Source organism: Echeneis naucrates, chromosome 7, assembly GCF_900963305.1.
Source record: "Echeneis naucrates chromosome 7, fEcheNa1.1, whole genome shotgun sequence".
Classification (NCBI taxonomy): Eukaryota; Metazoa; Chordata; class Actinopteri; order Carangiformes; family Echeneidae; genus Echeneis; species Echeneis naucrates.
The window spans coordinates 385404-405000 of NC_042517.1; the positions used below are offsets into that span (position 1 = coordinate 385404).

The 19597-nt window shown below is 49.4% G+C and overlaps 3 protein-coding genes across 3 annotated transcripts; all 3 read left to right on the forward strand.

The window, feature by feature from the left end:
- Positions 1 to 221: 221 nt before the first annotated feature.
- Positions 222 to 1446, forward strand: rad51c (RAD51 paralog C). The gene is made up of 3 exons (XM_029505671.1): positions 222 to 391; positions 548 to 809; positions 1327 to 1446. Exons 1-2 carry the CDS (start codon positions 271 to 273, stop codon positions 805 to 807), a joined length of 381 nt encoding a protein of 126 aa, XP_029361531.1. The 5' UTR covers positions 222 to 270; the 3' UTR covers positions 808 to 809; positions 1327 to 1446.
- Positions 884 to 12247, forward strand: grm6a (glutamate receptor, metabotropic 6a). Its single transcript, XM_029505666.1, has 15 exons — positions 884 to 1435; positions 3341 to 3769; positions 4422 to 4638; positions 4722 to 4857; positions 4943 to 5097; positions 5531 to 5671; positions 5768 to 5968; positions 8131 to 8270; positions 8359 to 8481; positions 8839 to 9103; positions 10190 to 10425; positions 10507 to 10668; positions 10760 to 10909; positions 11885 to 12025; positions 12118 to 12247. The coding sequence occupies exons 1-15, from the start codon at positions 1313 to 1315 to the stop codon at positions 12205 to 12207; spliced, it is 2709 nt and encodes a 902-aa protein (XP_029361526.1). The 5' UTR covers positions 884 to 1312; the 3' UTR covers positions 12208 to 12247.
- A 3391-nt stretch (positions 12248 to 15638) lies between these two features.
- tsr2 (TSR2 ribosome maturation factor) lies at positions 15639 to 18341 on the forward strand. Its single transcript, XM_029505495.1, has 5 exons — positions 15639 to 15726; positions 17200 to 17290; positions 17388 to 17479; positions 17602 to 17760; positions 17842 to 18341. The coding sequence occupies exons 1-5, from the start codon at positions 15649 to 15651 to the stop codon at positions 17941 to 17943; spliced, it is 522 nt and encodes a 173-aa protein (XP_029361355.1). The 5' UTR covers positions 15639 to 15648; the 3' UTR covers positions 17944 to 18341.
- Positions 18342 to 19597: the final 1256 nt, after the last annotated feature.

The following is a 19597-nucleotide window of genomic DNA, read 5'->3' on the forward strand; positions in this document are numbered from 1 at the left end:
CCTTCAAAATAAAACCTCAATAGGTGAAGAAGCCCGGACTAAAGAAAAAGGCTCATCTTTTTTCACGGTGAATGTGTTTTTTTAATAATTCAGATGCATTTTTACAGTATACAAAACGCGGGTTGGGAGTTGTTGTTATTGCTGCTTGATACGAGACTCAAATTAGACTTTAATTTTGAAAGGTCTGCGGCTGTGCGGTGAATTGCATGCTGGGATGCGGGTCAGGGCGGTTTGTTTTGAAGACGGAGCTAGCTTTAGCAGTTAGCATAGATGATGCAGAGACCGATGTGCAGTCTGCCGCTCAGTCCCGCCGTGAAGGTGAAACTGGTGTCTGCTGGCTTCCAGTTCACCGCAGACCTCATCCACCTGAATCCGGATCAGCTCAGCGGAGGTACCGGCTCTTCGCTCGAACTCCATTCAGCTTTCTCCAAGTTTAGCGAGCCATCTCCACAGACCCCCCCCTAAATGATAAGGCTGTGTTTTCTGACTCATTCCGAACTCCGTAGACCAGGATCCGGATTTGAAGGTCCTGATTTTGTTGTTGCAGAGGCCGGACTGTCCCGGGAGGAGGCGGAGGACGTGCTGCAGGCTGCGGGGACAGGAGGGCCCCTGTCGGCCTCCGTCTCGGCCCTGGAGCTCCTGCAGAAGGAGGAGGAGACCCGGAGCATCGTGACCTTCTGCTCCCTGCTGGACTCGGTCCTCGGAGGAGGACTTCCGGTCGGGAGGACAGCAGAGATCTGCGGAGTTCCGGGAGTTGGAAAAACACAACTATGGTCCGACAAACACACGCAGACACACTGCAAATAAAGGTTTATTTGGAAATTTATTTCTATAGCATAACAGAACATTACAAAGGGGATTGATGAGAGTAGGGAGAGAATGAGAGCAGGAGGAGGGATATTCAACGCACCTGGAGCAGGAACATGGAGAGACTTTGGAAGAACATGGTTCGTGGTATGTCGGTGCATGCAGGAGGGGAAGTTCATCTACTCTTCAGCTATAGGCCGAGGGGGCCTATAGCTGAAGAGTAGATGAACTTTGAACTTTTAGCTATCAGCTGTCATACAGAAAAGTGGAAAAATGTTTTGAACAAACAGTAGAAATCTGAAGTTGGCTCATTGTGACGTGATTAATTACTGAGAAGTAAAAATAACTACAGTTCCAGGATTTGTCCTGTTGTTGTCCACATTCAAACTCTTCAAAATGTCCAATCTGGACAAACATAACACTGATCGTTCCTCATTGGCTGCAGGACCTGTTGATGTCATATGTGACTGTGTTGATGATGTCACTGACCATGTGACCTGTGTTGATGATGTTGCCCAGCCTGCAGCTGGCGGTGGATGTCCAGGTGCCAGCATGTTTTGGGGGTGTTGGAGGTCAGGTGATCTACATTGACACTGAAGGCAGCTTCCTGCTGCAGAGAGTGGTCGATGTGGCCACTGCTGCCGTCAGACACTGCTCCTTATTGGTTGAAGACGATGATCAACGCGCTGCCATGATGACCTTCACCGTGGAGATCATCCTGTCCAACATATTTTTGGTAATAAAAGTGGGTTGTCACAGCAACTACAGGTGCACTCAGGTGTTGAACAGACAGATTCTGATTGACTGTCCGTCCTTCAGGTGCGTTCCCGTGACTATGTAGAGTTGCTGGCTGAGCTTCACCTGCTGCCTGACTTCCTGTCGGACCATCCCGGGGTCCGACTCCTGGTGATTGACAGTGTGGCATTTCCATTCAGACAGATTGACAACCTATCGCAGAGGACACGCCTCCTCCACAGCCTCGCCCAGCAGTTAGCTGCCATGGCAAACACACACAATGTTGCAGTGGTGACAACCAACCACATGACCACACGGCTGCGAGGCGGCCTATCACAGCTGGTTCCTGCCCTTGGGGAGAGTTGGGGCCACGCCTCCAGCCTCAGACTCCTCCTACAGTGGTCAGGGTCACAACGACTGGCAACCATTTTAAAGTCTCCAGGTCATGTTGAAACCAGCGTCCCGTACCAGATTAACTCAGATGGGTTCAGAGATGCCGACCAGTCAGAGCAGCCACCAAGCAAACGGGCCCGAACTCTTCCTGACCAATCAGCTGCCAGCCAGTCAGATGCCTGCTGCTGATTGGCTGAGTGTCTGTTGAACTGTTGACAGGTTGAATGTAAAGAAACAACTGAAAATAATGATGTCAGTGAAATGAATAAATCAGCAGCAAGTTTGAGTTACGTGGGACAAACTCAGGTGTTCTTAATTAATCAGTGTCAGGGGTTGCCATGGTAACCAGCCTCAGTCTGGATGAACTTGTTGATTGTTTTTGACTCTAAATATTTAAAGACTTCTGTTTCAATGGTCAGGCTCATCAGGAGATTAGTCTCCTTAGACTCTTCTCCCCGCTGACACAGGGGTCGTCTCCTGGTCCGGTTTGGGGCCATCTTTGGGCCTGACCCGATTCATGTGTGTTTAACTTTGTTTATCTCTTTGAATTTTTAAATGTAGTCATAATAATAAAGCAAACCACAACAAAAAGCTGTCTTCACTGTGACTCAGATAAAGGATCAGGAATCTCACCGTTGTAGTTTGGAAAACTGGGGGCCCCACAAAGCTAGAAACGGCCCTGCACCTGTCCATCATCCGGTCCTCACGGACACGGAACTCCGGGCAGCTGTGTGAACGCGCATGCTTTAATTAGAAGGAGAGGACGAGAGCGCGCTCAGTCCGCTGATTGGAGCCGTGTTAACCGGAGCTCCGAGTCTCGTGGACTCTGCGGGAATAGCGGAGACCGACAGATCCAGACCGGCGGCTCTGAGCGGGTCTGTGCGGGATCAGGACTGCGTTTGGACCAGGACGAGACGCGCGCGCTCCGGTAGGTCAAAGTGAAACGGATAAAACAAATGAAAGATGCTTCTATTCCAACTAATGACGAACATTGAATGAGAGCTGGTTTTGTTTGATCGGTGATAGAAATGATCAGGAAAATGTAATCGAGTTTCGACAAATTAAGATGTTTGATCAACTGAACGAATCGATCGACCGACTTTGTTGAGTTGAAACAAAGAAACAATGTGCTCTTTAATCCAATCTGACGGATTCGGATCTGATCTGGGTTAGATTACAGTGAAAATCCACCTGATTGATTTTTGTTTGATTCCTCAGTTTAACGGCAGGATGGAAAGTCTCAGCTAAAAGTGACCTCACTATGACATCATCGGAGGCTGCCCGCTGCCCCCTCTCCCGCCATCATCACAGCTCACCGCTGATTGGACGAGACGCCCGTCAGTCGTCACGGCGGTTTTGGCTGCTGTTGTCCGTCTGGCTCTGGATTGGTGGAGAGGAGCTCCAGGTGAGCGCCTCCCACCAGCACTTCCACCCCCACTCCATCAAGGTACCTGGTGACATCACTCTGGGGGGGCTGTTCCCCATCCACTCCCGGGGCCCCCACGGACTGCCCTGCGGCGAGCTGAAGAAAGAGAAGGGGATCCACCGAATGGAGGCCATGTTGTACGCCCTGGACCAGATCAACAGTGACCCCGAGCTGCTGCCCAACATCACGCTGGGCGCCCGGATCCTGGACACCTGCTCCCGGGACACCTACGCCCTGGAGCAGTCCCTCACCTTCGTCCAGGCGCTCATCCAGAAAGACACGTCCGACATCCGCTGCTCCAACGGAGAGCCGCCCATCGTCCGCAAACCGGAGAGGGTGGTGGGAGTGATCGGGGCGTCCGCCAGCTCCGTGTCCATCATGGTGGCCAACATCCTGCGGCTGTTCGAGGTAACACCTGCTGACAGACAGACAGACAGACAGAAAGGTGACAGGCAGATAGACAGGTGAGCGGTGACATTATCTGATAGCTGATCAGTTCCATTCTGACAGATCAATAGATCAATGTAGGTCGACGCGCTTCCATCACGTGATCAATCAATTAGTCTGATGGTTCAAATGTGAAAACACATCTAGGCCCCGCCCCCTCTCTCACCTGCACACAGTTGACCAATCACAGAGGGAGGAGGGTGTGATGTCACAGCGTCTGAAATGCAGGTTAGTTTCGCTCCACTGATGATGATGAGAACGATGAAGATGATTGTCATAACGAGGTCTGCTTTTAGAAGCTCGTTAATGTGGAGTCTTCATTAAGCTGCGTGCACACACACAGCGTTGTGCGTTAATGTGATTGTTATTCAGGTTATTGAAGCTGACACACATTTATGCTGTTGCAAAACACTAATCCTCTGTGTGTTTGTGTGTGTGCGTATTTGTGTTGTCTTTGTGAGGACCAGGCTGAGTTGTAAACCTCACAGTGTGCAGACATGTCGAACATGTTGGGCCTCACAGTCTTGGTTTAGATTGGTGGTACGGTGGCCCAGCGGTTTGGTGTTTGTGTCTGAATATTGCTGATCGACTGTTGATCAATAATGATGTCCAGATCCCTCAGGTGAGCTACGCGTCTACAGCTCCAGAGCTCAGTGACAACAACCGCTACGACTTCTTCTCCCGGGTGGTTCCTCCGGACTCATACCAGGCCCAGACCATGGTGGACATCGTCAAAGCACTGGGCTGGAACTACGTGTCCACGCTGGCATCCGAGGGGAACTACGGCGAGAGCGGCGTGGATGCCTTCATGCAGATCTCCAGGGAGGCAGGTACGTCCTCTGACCTGTCTGTTTCTCAGGTGAGGTCTTACCTGTCTCCCTCCCCAGTGGGGTCTTACCTGTCTCTCTCTCAGGTGGGTTGTGTATTGCTCAGTCGGTGAAAATCCCTCGTGAGCCAACGTCTGGCGAGTTTGATAAGATCATCAGGCGGTTGATGGAGACAAGTAACGCCAGAGGAGTCATCATTTTCGCCAACGAGGACGACATCAAGTAAAATCACAAACATCGAGACACAGATGAACGCACCTGAGCTCAGGCTTTATGGTCACAGACTCCTCCCCTTTCTTCCTGGTAGGCGTGTCCTTGAAGCGGCCAAGCGCGCCAATCTCACTGGTCACTTCCTCTTTGTGGGGTCGGACAGCTGGGGTGCAAAAGGTTCACCAATCACAGAGCTGGAAGACGTGGCAGAGGGCGCCGTCACCATCCTGCAGAAACGGGCGTCAATAGACGGTGAAAACACACACACACTCACTCACGGACAAAAAAACATGCAAAGGTCAAGAGCACCAGAGCTAACGTCAAACTAGTCATTATGACCACTAACACTCGTTATCTGGTTACCATGGATACCTTTCAGTGGGTGGGGGGCATTGTAGGAAGAAGACCAGCTGGTGCGGACAGTGTCCTGCTGGGAAACCTTTCTTGTGGATGTTACCTGAACCTGGTCCTGGTCCAGACCAAATCCAGGTTTTTCACATCCAGGAGGTCTGAGAAACAAAAGCCAGTTCAAGGTGTTGACTCGGCTCCAAATCCAGTCCACCAGCAGGTCCACATCCATCAAGACTCCACCTCATAGTTTCCAGGTTCCCCAGAGGAGTCCAGACCTCCAGGATCAGGATGGGTGGTCCTGATGTCTGGCTGATGGTGTGTTTGTGTTCTTCAGGCTTCGATCAGTACTTCATGTCTCGTTCTCTGGAGAACAACCGCAGGAACATCTGGTTCGCTGAGTTCTGGGAAGACGACTTCAGATGTAAACTGACCCGGCCTGGAATCAAACTGGACCCTGACAAGAAGAAATGTACAGGTATGTCCAGACCTGAGGGGGCGTGGTCTGAGCAGTCAGGTGGAACGGTTAGGTTAAGGGGGACGTGACGTAAGGTGATGTTGTTTGTCCTTGCAGGGGAGGAGCGGATTGGCCGAGACTCGTCCTATGAGCAGGAGGGGAAGGTCCAGTTTGTGATCGATGCGGTTTATGCCGTCGCTCATGCTCTGCACAACATGCAGCAGGATCTCTGTCCAGGAAGCGTTGGCGTTTGCAGCAACATGGATGCCGTGGAGGGACGATCGCTGCTCAACTACATCAGAGCTGTCAACTTCAATGGTGAGAAAAACACCACAGCAACGTCACAGCGGGTCAGACTTCATCTGGCCCTGTTGTGTTCCTGGTTCAGTTCAGATTCAGGTCTGAGCAGCAGTGGTGGTTTTCTGTTCAAGTTGGTGAAGTTTACATGTTTTCTCAGAGGAGTGTTAATAATTACAGTGAACAGCTGCTGAACACTCATAAAGACGAAGAAGAATTAGATTAGATTAGATTTCCTTTATTGTCCTACAATGGGGATATTCACATTTTTACAGCAGCAAGATTTTTAACTTAAGAGATAGAGAGAACAACAGACACAAAATAGCAGGTAGCACTACCCATAACAGCAGTTGTTACTGGCTGGTTTCCTTTCCTTTTATATAAACATTGCACAGTATTATTCTTAGTGTGTGTGAAGTCTACTGGGGGGTCAGTCCTGGTAGCAGCAGGAAGGAAGGACCTGCGATATCTCTCCTTCACACACCTGGGGTGAAGGAGTCTGTGACTGAAGGAGCTGCACAGTGCACTGATGGTGTCCTGCATGGAGGCAGTCCATCATTGATGATAGCTTTGCTATCATCCTCCTCTCTCCCACCACCTGCACTGACTCAAGGGGGCACCCAAAGACAGAGCTGGCCTTCTTTATCAGTTTATCAAGTCTCTTCCTGTCAGCTGTAGAGATGCTGCTGCTCCAGCCGACCACTCCAGAAAAGAGTCAAAGAAGGTCCTCAGGAGCACTCCCTATGAGTCCAGTCCAGTTTACTGTTCAGGAACACCCAGGTACCTATCAGAGTCCACTCTTTCTATGTCCATTCCCTGGATGTTCACCGGTGACGGGGGGGCGTGATTATATTTGCGGGAATCCACCACCAGCTCCTTGGTTTTCCCCGTGTTTATCTGGAGGCGGTTCCACTGACACTAGTCCACAAAGTCCTTGATCAGGTCTCTGTATTCCCTGTCATCATCATCAGTGATGAGGCAGACAATGGCAGATTCATCAGAGAACTTCTGCAGATGGCAGTGTGCGAACTGTGGCTGAAGTCTGCCGTGTACAGGGTGAACAGGAAAGGAGCACCATGTCTGAGACACAGTCCTTATTCCTTACGTACTGTGGGCGGTTGGTGTGGTAGTCCATAATCAATGCTGTGAGGTGGTGATCCACGCCTGACAGGCCTTTCAAGGTGGGAGAGGGCTCTGTGCAGGAGGAAGATGACAGCGTCATCCACCCCGGTGCTGGGCAGGTAGGCGAACTGCAGCGGATCCATCGATGGTCCCACCAGCGGGCGAAGATGGACGAGGACCAGCCGTTCCAGTGTCTTCATCAGGTGCGATGTCAGCGCCACTGGCCTGTAGCTGTGAAACTCCTTCTGGTGCGCCGTCTTTGGCACCGGCACCACGCAGGATGTTTTCCACAGTTGTGGAACTCTCCCCAGCTGCAGGCTCAGGTTGAAGATGTGCTCCATAATCCCACAGAGTTGGATCCCAGAGGAACTTGGAACTGATGCCGTCCGGACCTGCAGCCTTTTTCACCTTGATCTTTCTGAGCTCTCTCCTCACCTGGTCAGCAGAGAGGGACAGATTGGGGTTTGGGGGCAGGGTGGTTGGGGATGTGTGGGGGGGGTGGAGGTGTGAGAGGAGGTGAGAATGTCAGTTGAGGGGATGGGGTGGTAGAGGTGGAGGCAGTGGGGGTGGGCTGCGATCTGAGTGCTGTGTGAGTGAGTGGGGGTGGAGGGGGAATACAGCGTGTGTCGACACGGAGGACGGCTGGGGGAGGCTTAGGTGTCTGATCAAACCTGTTGAAGAACAAGTTCAGATCATTCACCCACTTCTGATCAAACAAATCCTGGATTAATTCAGACATAAAGGCTTATGTCTGAATTTGTTGTTGGAGAAGCACCGTATAGTCCTGGTGGGTACAGTGTTCTCCACGCAGAAGACGACTTCATCGTCTGTTTATTCACATTTAGTGAAAAAGAAGATGTGAAGTGATGAAAATGATGACGATGTCTTCGTCGCTGTGTGAGAACAGGAAGTAAAGGAATGTTTCCCCAGATTTCCTCAAGTTTTTAGAAAGTTGTACTCATTTTTATGTTTCCAACGTTACTTGTTTCTGGTCTTCTCTGTCTCCCTCTCTCTGTCTCTCTGTGTCTGTCTGTCTGTCTCTATCTCGCTGTGTCCAACAGGAAGTGCAGGTACAAGTGTCTTATTCAATGAAAATGGAGATGCTCCTGGTCGCTATGACATCTTCCAGTTTCAGATGACCAATCACAGCCATCCTGGTTACCGTGTCATCGGCCAGTGGACCAATAACTTGAGGCTCAATGTAAGAAGCTAATTGGACAAAATAGAGACCATGAAGTGACATCAGCTGTCTTCAGTCTGCGTCATTGTCTTGTTCCACCTGTCTCCAGTTGGAGGACATGCAGTGGTCGGGGGGGGAGCGGTCAGTTCCAGACTCCATCTGTAGTTTTCCCTGTAAACCAGGAGAGAGGAAGAAGATGGTGAAGGGCGTTCCCTGCTGCTGGCACTGTGAGGTGATGAAGATGATAATGATGATGACGATGATGATGATGATGATGATGATGATGACGATGATGATGATGATGATGATGATGACGATGATGATGATGATGATGATGATGATGATGATGATGATGATGATGACGATGATGATGATGATGATGAAGACAATGATGATGATGATGATGATGATGATGATGATGATGATGATGATGATGGACTCAGGTCTGTGTGGCCCTGCAGAGAGACCACACCCGCTGAGGTCACATGATGTGACACTTCAGTGAGTGAGGTGTCACATATCCCCCCTCATGATGTCATCAGACCGCATATGAAGGAACAACCTGTCTGTCTCTCTGACCTGTCTACAGCTCTGTGATGGGTACCAGTACCAGCTGGATGAGTTTACCTGTGAGACATGTCCATCAGACATGCGTCCTCTCCCCAACAGGACATCCTGTCGGCCAACTCCCATCATCAAACTGGAGTGGAACTCCCGGTGGGCCCTTGTCCCCGCCTCCCTCGCCATGCTTGGTATCCTAGCAACTAGCATTGTAGTGATCACCTTCATCCGCTTCAACGACACGCCGATCGTCAGGGCGTCAGGCCGAGAACTCAGCTTCGTCCTCCTGACAGGTGGACGGACCACAGACAAGTGGACAAACCATAGACGGGTGGACAGAACACAGAGGGGTAGACGGACCACAGACAAGTGGACAAACCATAGACGGGTGGACAGAACACAGACAGGTGGACGGACCACAGACGGGTGGACAGAACACAGACAGGTGGACGGAACACAGACAGGTGGACGGAACACAGACAGGTGGACAGAACACAGACGGGTGGACGGAACACAGACAGGTGGACGGAACACAGAGGGGTAGACGAACCACAGACAGGTGGACAGAACACAGACGGGTGGACGGAACACAGACGGGTGGACGGACCACAGACAAGTGGACGGAACACAGACGGGTGGACGGAACACAGACGGGTGGACAGAACACAGACGGGTGGACGGAACACAGACAGTTGGACGGAACACAGAGGGGTAGACGAACCACAGACAGGTGGACGGAACACAGACGGGTGGACAGAACACAGACAGGTGGACGGACCACAGACGGGTGGACAGAACACAGACAGGTGGACGGAACACAGACAGGTGGACAGAACACAGACGGGTGGACGGAACACAGAGGGGTAGACGAACCACAGACAGGTGGACGGAACACAGACGGGTGGACAGAACACAGACAGGTGGACGGACCACAGACGGGTGGACAGAACACAGACAGGTGGACGGAACACAGACAGGTGGACAGAACACAGACGGGTAGACGAACCACAGACAGGTGGACAGAACACAGACGGGTAGACGAACCACAGACAGGTGGACAGAACACAGACGGGTGGACAGAACACAGACGGGTAGACGAACCACAGACAGGTGGACAGAACACAGACAGGTGGACAGAACACAGACAGGTGGACAGAACACAGACGGGTGGACAAAACACAGACGGGTGGACAGAACACAGACAGGTGGACAGAACACAGACGGGTAGACGAACCACAGACAGGTGGACAGAACACAGACAGGTGGACAGAACACAGACAGGTTTTAGGGGACAGGATTGAACCAGTTCTGATTCTCTGGTGATAGAAATGCTGTCATCAGCGGTGAGGATGACATCACTTCCTGTTCTGTGGCTGCAGGTATCTTCCTGATCTACCTGATCACCTTCCTGATGATTGCAGAGCCAGGTGTGGTGGTCTGTGCGTTCCGGCGCCTCCTGCTGGGCCTCGGCATGGCCATCACCTACTCTGCCATGTTGACCAAGACCAACCGCATCTACCGGATCTTCGAGCAGGGCAAGAGATCAGTGACTCCGCCCAAATTCATCAGCCCCACCTCCCAGCTCATCATCACCTTCATCCTCATCTCTGTCCAGGTGAAAGCACAGGTGTCATGTGACCCTGTTACTGAGCACACAGCTTGTCACATGACTCATATTCATCTGTGTCTGTGTCAGGTCCTCGGTGTGTTTGTGTGGTTCGCCATCGTGCCACCTCACACAATTATCGATTACGAGGAGCTCCGCCCCCCGAACCCTGACCTCGCCCGAGGAATCCTGAAGTGTGACATGTCCGACCTGTCAATCATCTGCTGCCTGAGCTACAGCATCATTCTCATGGTAACCGGCTCATCCTGTTCATGTTCTAATGAAAACTATGGAGTGTAACTGCCTCTATGAGCCCAGGTAACCTATCTGTTTCTGTTGCTAGGTGACGTGTACGGTGTACGCGATAAAGAGTCGCGGCGTCCCGGAGACATTCAATGAGGCGAAGCCGATTGGATTCACCATGTACACCACCTGCATCGTCTGGCTCGCCTTCGTCCCCATCTTCTTTGGAACCGCCCAGTCCACTGAGAAGGTGAGAGCCCGGTTCAAACCAGACCAGGTTCACGTTTTCCTGTGGCGGTCATGTGACCTGGGTCTGATAGCTGATTGGAGCCTTTTTCAGATGTTTCAGCAGAAAAGACATTCAGTTTCCTGTGAAGAGGAAACAAATCTGGTGAAAACTGCTTTCATTGTGTTGGTTCAGTGTGAGTTCACAAAGAGATGACAGATGCACAACAACACAAACTGCACACAAAGTGCAGCCATTTCCAGGCAGAGAGGAACAGATGGATTATCCAGATTATAATCCAGTCCAGGCTTTAATTATAGAATAATAACTTAGTTAAAACCAAAATAACTAAGCCTCAACAGACACAACAAGGAGACAGTTAGGAGACAAGAAGGAGAAAAGAAAGAGACAAGGAAGAGACAAGAAGAGACAAGAAGGAGAGAAGAAGGAGATGAGGAGGACTCGAGCAGACCAGAAACCAGGATCCTGGAGCCGGACCGAGCTGTACCAGAGAAAACAAGAGGACAGGACGTCCTCCTGCTGTCTCTCTGTAATAACGGTCTGCCTTCATTTCTTCTTGTCTCTTCTCAGCGGCTTTCTTCTGTGAGAACAAACAGGATTAAGAAGAACTGCAGGAGCTCTGTTGTTGTTTCATGGCTGAGACACACACACACTTAAATCCCACCCTCCAAAGACATCCTGTTTGGGTTCATTGGTGACTCTAAACCGTCCGTAGGTCTGAGTGGTTGTTGGTCTGTCCAGGCTGACCCCGCCCCTCGCCCAGATGGAGCTGGGTTTGGCTCCAGAAACAGATCAGAGGAGAAGATGGATGGATGAGAAAACAGTTGTGACCTCTTCTTCTCCTGATGATGTTTACTGCAGCACATTTAGAGCTACACAGCATGAGTTCAGGTGCTTTCTGAGGACGGCTGTGTCAACGTTAAAATGGTTGTAGTGGCTCTTATTTGGTCGTCAGGTTTTGTTCTTCTGTCTCTGCAGATGTTCATCCAGACGGCCACTCTGACTGTGTCCATGTCCCTCAGTGCGTCCGTCTCTCTTGGGATGCTCTACGTGCCCAAAGTTTATGTCATCATCTTCCATCCTGAGCAGAACGTCCAGAAGAGGAAGAGGAGCCTGAAGGTCCACCTGAACACTACTGCTCCCTGCTGGCTGTGTTGTTATGTTGCCTGACTGTTGTTGTGTTGTGTTTCCTGACCATTGTTGTGTTGCAGGCTGTTGTCCAGGCTGCCAGATTGTCTCAGAAATCGCTGAGTGAGAAACAAAATGGAGGGATGAAGATCGAACCCGACAGAACTCAGTAAGACGGAAATAAAAGTGAAGTCAGCGAGCAGAACGACAGGTGAACCCACAGAAAGATATTCACCCAATCACACCGTTTGATCGGCAGGCCTACATCCTTATATGGTCAGTGGGTGGGGCTAGATCCTTCCATGGTCAGCGGGCAGCTTCCCTGGAGCTGTGGGTGGAGGATCATGAGCAGGATCAGATGAATCCTGACTTTGTGAAGCTGCTGCAGATATTTCTGGAGCTTCTGATGAATATTTCAGCTGCTGGTTAAAATTTGATGCTGATGTGAACACTCGAACACTGCAGCAGGAAGTTCACTGTTTGTACAATGAAATACAAATTACAAAAAACTGACAGGTACAGACAGTCAGGTACAGACAGACAGATACAGACAGACAGGTACAGACGAACAGATGCAGACAGTCAGGTACAGACAGACAGGTACAGACAAACAGATACAGACGAACAGATACAGACAGTCAGGTACAGGCAGACAGGTACAGGCGGACAGGTACAGACAGACAGATACAGACAGACAGGTACAGACAGACAGGTACAGGCGAACAGATACAGACAGTCAGGTACAGACAGTCAGATACAGACAGACAGGTACAGACAAACAGATTCAGACAGTCAGGTACAGACGAACAGATACAGACAGACAGGTACAGGCAGTCAGATACAGACAGACAGGTACATACAGACAAACAGATACAGACAGTCAGGTACAGACGAACAGGTACAGACAGACAGGTACAGGCAGACAGGTACAGACAGACAGATACAGACAGACAGGTACAGGCAGACAGGTACATACAGACAAACAGATACAGACAGTCAGGTACAGACGAACAGGTACAGGCAGACAGGTACAGGCGGACAGGTACAGGCAGACAGGTACAGACAGACAGGTACAGGCAGTCAGATACAGACAGACAGGTACAGGCAGACAGGTACAGGCAGACAGGTACAGACAAACAGATACAGACAGACAGGTACAGGCAGACAGGTACAGACAGACAGGTACAGGCAGTCAGATACAGACAGACAGGTACATACAGACAAACAGATACAGACAGTCAGGTAGAGACGAACAGATACAGGCAGACAGGTACAGGCGGACAGGTACAGACAGACAGGTACATACAGACAGGTACAGACGAACAGGTACAGGCGGACAGGTACAGACAGACAGATACAGACAGACAGGTACAGACAGACAGGTACAGACAAACAGATACAGACGAACAGATACAGACAGACAGGTACAGGCGGACAGGTACAGACAGTCAGATACAGACAGACAGGTACAGACGAACAGGTACAGACAGACAGATACAGACAGACAGGTACAGACAGTCAGATACAGACAGACAGGTACAGACGAACAGGTACAGACAGTCAGATACAGACAGACAGGTACAGACGAACAGGTACAGTCAGGTACAGACAGACAGGTTAACTGAACCTGTGTGGAAACACACTCTCTTCTCTCTTTTCAGGTTGTTGCCAACCAATCCCTGTACAGAGGCTGATGACATCATGGGGACTGTGACATCATTGATGACATCATTCAGAAAGACACACTCACAGGCACACACTTGCACATCTAACCACTGGGCTTTTATTCTGAAAATCAAAGGCCATTGTCATGACGACAAAGTGAGGCTAATCAGAGGTTTGCCCCACCCCCTTTGAGGAAGATTTGTGGGTGTTTTGTGTTACATTTGAATGTTTTTCTGAGTTGTTGCTCTTTTAGGAAACAGACCGTTTTTCAAACTGAAACATTTTATTGACAGAAACTCTTCGTATTGTCAGATTAACAATTTACACTTTTTAACTGATTGGTCATGTTTACTTTGAACTCTTTCCTCATTCAACATAAAGATCATGACTTTTATCCACAGTTAGGACACACAACAGACATACAACACCAATATGAGTATGTGCAGCTTCAGCAGAGGCCTCAGCATAAAACAGATGTGTGTTAAAGCTGAAGGTTTGTGTTGTCATGTGATCATCTGACCACACGTCTGCCATTTGTGTTAGTTGTCTGTGTGTTTCAAATTTTCCTGTTTCTGCGCTAAAATAAATAAGTTTGTGTCAAAATGACTCAAAATCACTTCTTATTATGTGACACACAACACAACAACACAGGAAAGCTGAAGCTGAACAGACACAGAAACTAAAAAAAGATTTAGACAGAGCAGGAAAACATTCTAACAGACTCATCTGACTTTGAGCCATTTTTGGGATCCAGACTCTTTCCCTACGAAGTCTGGATCTTTGGGACCTCAGGTGTCAAGGTTCTTCTTCAGGTCTGAGAGCTGGATCTGGTTCTGTAATTTGAGGGACCGTAATAGTTTGAAGACCTGACAATGAAGAATAAAACCAGACCTGCTGCCTCGGTAAGTCCTCCGCTTCCTGTTCCTTAAAGTCACCCAATCCCTTAAACCTTAATTAAAGAGTGGTGGTAAAGGTGAACTGTGAACATCTGAGTGAGCTGTGGTTGCCTCAGAAATCAGACAGATTGAATCCCTCTGTTCACCAGCTGACCTGTATGAGGGAGAGAACCAGAGGCAGTTAAAGGACGGGGCTGATGCAGAGGGATGGAGATACACAGAACCAGCAGTGGGCCGTCAAATACAATCAGAAGCACTGACCTGCACTTACAACCTAAATTCTAAAATTAATTCATTTAATCTCTTCATAGCCTTTCTCTGGTTGCGCCTTTTCCAGCACGTGTTGGTGGATATTTACATTTTTTGTCCAATCAGATTTCAGCCTCTGTGTGTTGCCTTAAACTATATTAAAAATTGGACTGTTTCTGTGACCAATCAGATTTCAAATAGAACCCCTCGAGTGCAACGTCACAGGAATATGCGCACGCAGCTTGGGGTCAGAAAACCACTGAACTCTCCCAAAGTCGGTGGGCTAAATCATTCCGGTGGTCTAATTTAACTAAACACAGTAAATAATAAAGATCTGTGCTGTTTTGGTTGCTATTCTGTCACGTTTCTCTTTAAAAAATAACCAAATTGATGACTTTCCTGGATTGTGACTGGGCAGAGCCAATCAACATTCCATCCAATGGGAATTTAGATTTAGCCTGCAGCCAGCTTCTTTCTGACAGCAGATGTGTTCATTCAACCGTGATCGTGGAAAACGAGTTGGAGCAAACAGATGATGCTACGCTACGTTGAACAGTGACAGAGAAAGGTGTGGAGCTAACTGTGTTTCTTGCTTTATTAAAAATGTTGTTCACCTCAACACGCCGGATGCCTCTCCAATGTCACGCCTTGTTTATATGGATGGTTTCTTTAGTGTATCATTTCTATCCAGTAGATGGCGGTAATGAGCACGTTCGGATGTTAACCGCCGTAAAACACCAAAGAAGAAGAAGAAGAAGAAGAAGAAGAAGAAGAAGAAGAAGACTTTCGGCTGTCATATCCAACATGGCGGCCTCCGGAGCTTCACGTGAGCTGCTGAAAGAAGGAGTGAGAGCGGTTCTCCACACCTGGCCTGTCCTGCAGGTAACTGACCGACCGACCCACAGACGGACTGTCACTGTGGCACAGCCGAGCCGGAGCTAACAGGCTAACAGACATCTCTCTCTCTCTCTCTCTCCCCCCCTTCTTTCTGTCTGCCTCTCTCTCTGCCTGCCTGCCTGTCTGTCTCTCTCTCCTTCTTTCTGTCTGCCTCTCTCTCCTTCTTTCTGTCTGTCTGTCTCGCTCTCTCTGTCTCTCCCTCTGTCTGTCTGTCTGTCTCGCTCTCTCTGTCTCTCCCTCTGTCTGTCTCTCTCTCTCTCCTTCTTTCTGTCTCTCTCCCTCTCTCTGTCTGTCTGTCTCTCTCTCTCTCCCTCCTTCTTCCTGTCTCTCTCCCTCTCTCTGTCTCTTTCCCTCTGTCTGTCTCTCTGTCTCTCTCTCTCTCTGTCTCTCTCTTCTGTCTGTCTGTCTCTCTCCCTCTCTCTTTCTGTCTGTCTGTCTCTCTCCCTCTCTCTGTCTCTCTCTCCTTCTTTCTGTCTCTCTCTTCTGTCTGTCTCTCTCTCTCTGTCTCTCCCTCCTTCTTCCTGTCTCTCTCCCTCTCTCTGTCTGTCTCTTTCCCTCTGTCTGTCTCTCTGTCTCTCTCTCCCTCTGTCTGTCTCTCTCTCCCTCTGTCTGTCTCTCTCTCCCTCTGTCTGTCTCTCTCTCTCTCTCTCTGTCTCTCTCTCCTGTCTGTCTGTCTCTCTCCCTCTCTCTGTCTGTCTCTCTGTCTCTCTCTCCTTCTTTCTCTCTCTCTTCTGTCTGTCTCTCTGTCTCTCTCTCCTTCTTTCTGTCTCTCTCTTCTGTCTGTCTCTCTCTCTCTCTCTCCCTCCTTCTTCCTGTCTCTCTCCCTCTCTCTGTCTGTCTCTCTCCCTCTGTCTGTCTCTCTCTCCCTCTGTCTGTCTCTCTCTCCCTCTGTCTGTCTCTCTCTCCCTCTGTCTGTCTCTCTCTCCCTCTGTCTGTCTCTCTCTCTCTCTCTCTGTCTCTCTCTCCTGTCTGTCTGTCTCTCTCCCTCTCTCTGTCTGTCTCTCTGTCTCTCTCTCCTTCTTTCTCTCTCTCTTCTGTCTGTCTCTCTGTCTCTCTCTCCTTCTTTCTGTCTCTCTCTTCTGTCTGTCTCTCTCTCTCTCTCTCCCTCCTTCTTCCTGTCTCTCTCCCTCTCTCTGTCTGTCTCTTTCCCTCTGTCTGTCTCTCTGTCTCTCTCTCCTTCTTTCTGTCTCTCTCTCCTGTCTGTCTGTCTCTCTCCCTCTCTCTCTCTGTCTCTCTCTTCTGTCTGTCTGTCTCTCTGTCTCTCTCTGTCTGTCTCTCTGTCTCTCTCTGTCTGTCTCTCTGTCTCTCTCTCCCTCCTTCTTTCTGTCTCTCTCTCTCTCTCTCCCTCCTTCTTCCTGTCTCTCTCCCTGTCTCTGTCTCTCTCTTCTGTCTGTCTGTCTCTCTCCCTCTCTCTGTCTGTCTCTCTGTCTCTCTCTCCTTCTTTCTGTCTGTCTTAAGATTGCAGTGGATAACGGTTTTGGGGGCGTGTACGGGCAGCAGAAAGCTGATTGGATGGTGGATGTTGTTCAACAGTATTTCTTCGACAACTGTAGGTAACCATAGTAACCTGTCAGCTGACATATGTCTCTGATTGGTCAGTCAGTTTCATTAATATTAAATCTGTCTGTGTGTGTCTGGCGGATCAGCTGACCTGCAGCAGTGTGAAGTCGAGGATTTCATTGCTGACCTGATGGATCAGGAGTTTGACACAGTGGTGGATGATGGGAGTTTACCTCAGGTACACACATACATTCGCAAGCATGATGTCATTTTGTTCTCAACCAATGAAACGAGCACCAGAAGACTGACACCTGATTGGCTGGTTAAGGTCAGATGAGTGAGTGTGTTCCACCTGTGCAGGTTTCGGTCAGCCTGCTGCAGCTGTTCACTCAGTGGCAGCAGGGGGCGCTGCAGCAGCTCCACCACACCATCCACAGCCTGAACCAGAAGAAGGGTCAGAGGGCAAAGGTCACAGCTCCGCCCACACAGTCTGACGACGAGAGCCAAGATGAAGCTCAGGTATATCTCTGCTCTGTCAGAAGAATAGGACTACAGGTCCAGGTCTTGGTAGGGAAGTAATGTGAGTTCTTCTGTCCTCAGGAAATGGACTGTGACTTATCCAGTCCTTCGGTCAGCAGGACAGACTGTCCTCCTCCTCAGGATGAAGAGGACGGATGGACAGTAGTCAGGAAGAAGAAGTGAAGAGCAGGATGAACTGTTGAAATCACTGGACTGATGTGGCCGACCTTTGACCTTCAGGATAAAAGTGTTGTCCTCTGTGGGAACTGGGACAGAGTGACTGGTGTTTTTAAATTACCTGTTGAAGATAGCGTTTCCTGTCTGACGTCATCCTGTAATCGGACACCACTTTTAGTTTTAAAACAGGTTCTGAAGGGTTCAGAGACTTGGATTGGCGTTAGTGACAGCTTCCTGTTTCACCTATGACCTTTGACAGTCTCTGATCCGTCAGGACTGACCTGAACCTCAGTGGGGTCCGGCTTCCCCCGTATTGAATTGAACTGTTGGAACAGCTGACGGCTTTCCCTCTTTTATCACATGACTTTGGAAGGCGATAAAATAAAGTCATAGTTTGTCATTGATTGTTGTGTGTCAGTAAATAATTTTTTTTTTTTTAATTGTGATTTTGTGCAGCACGGTGTCAAAGTGGTTATCTCTGAAGGTCCTGGTTCGATTCCCAGCCTGGGGCCTCCAAAGACGACATGTTTGGGTTCATTGGTGACTCCAAACTCTCCGTAGGTCTGAGTAGTTGTTGGTCTCTTCCTGGAGACCCGTCCAGGCTGACCCCGCCCTCCAGAACCCCCCATGACCCGGAAAAAGATCAGAGGAGATGATGGATGAATGGATGAATGAATGAATTGTGGTTTTGTGTATCATAGAAGATGGTCCAGAAACAGAACCAGGACTCTGGACCTTCAGATCAAGCTCAACCAACGGAACCACCAGGGCTGAGACCTGTGCCAGGATCTGGTTGGACTGACTCATGTTGTGGGTCCTTTGTGTGACGGTGGTGTTGTGGTTCTGCTGTCGTTCAGTCAGTTAGTGTGTCAGTGTTTCTGGGGTTGTTTGTTTTATCTCTGCTGGTCCAACCATTAAATGTTGGTAAGTCCTCACACACACTCGCACACAGACCATTGTGTTTTTGTGTCTCTTTAAATAGTTTATTGTTCCTGCTGTCTGTCGGTCTGATGCTCTGACTATTGAACGCCGGTCTTTGTTCTTCACCTTGTTTCCATAAGAACAGATGATCTCATGGTCTGTGGTTCCTATGGCCTCTGTATGTTTTAGTGTGTGTGTGCGTGTGAAGCTTCCAGTAGGATTTTGGAGATTTGTTGTGGAGCCTCGGTGGAATGCAGCTGCTAGTTACTGTCAGACCGACCCAGTCAAGTCGTGTGTGTGAGATTCCTCCAGTGAAGGTCGTTCCTCAGACGGATATCTTTATGATCTTATCTCCTGATTGGATCAATAACCTCCAGCTGTTGCTCACTAACCTCACACACATACAAAGCTGATACAACACAGACACAAAGAGCAGCAAATACTTTCTTCATCAATGAGACATTTCATCAAAATAACTCCTGATGGTGTTTTTACTTGATAGAGTAAATATCAGGTCATTCTGAGAGACGGGTGGACCGAGGGGACAGGGGGCATCCAGCTCAGGACCTTTGTGGTCTCAGTGAAGTTCTTTGTGTGTTTGTGTGTGTCTCTGTGAGGACGGAGGCTTTAGAGTTTCTGTCTTTGAACATGAAATATTCTGTCAAAGTGACATTTTAAGGGGTGAAAAGACCGACAACTGGACCCCACTATGCAGCACACACACACTTGGCTGTCTCTT

Coding starts and splice junctions, on each gene's coding strand:
- rad51c (XM_029505671.1), top strand. CDS start 271: ATGATGCAGAGACCGATGTGCAGTCTGCCGCTCAGTCCCGCCGTGAAG. Junction 392..547: donor TCCGGATCAGCTCAGCGGAG/GTACCGGCTCTT, acceptor TTGTTGTTGCAG/AGGCCGGACTGTCCCGGGAG.
- grm6a (XM_029505666.1), top strand. CDS start 1,313: ATGATGTTGCCCAGCCTGCAGCTGGCGGTGGATGTCCAGGTGCCAGCA. Junction 5,672..5,767: donor TGACAAGAAGAAATGTACAG/GTATGTCCAGAC, acceptor TTGTCCTTGCAG/GGGAGGAGCGGATTGGCCGA. Junction 5,969..8,130: donor CAGAGCTGTCAACTTCAATG/GTGAGAAAAACA, acceptor TGTGTCCAACAG/GAAGTGCAGGTACAAGTGTC.
- tsr2 (XM_029505495.1), top strand. CDS start 15,649: ATGGCGGCCTCCGGAGCTTCACGTGAGCTGCTGAAAGAAGGAGTGAGA. Junction 15,727..17,199: donor ACACCTGGCCTGTCCTGCAG/GTAACTGACCGA, acceptor GTCTGTCTTAAG/ATTGCAGTGGATAACGGTTT. Junction 17,291..17,387: donor ACAGTATTTCTTCGACAACT/GTAGGTAACCAT, acceptor CTGGCGGATCAG/CTGACCTGCAGCAGTGTGAA.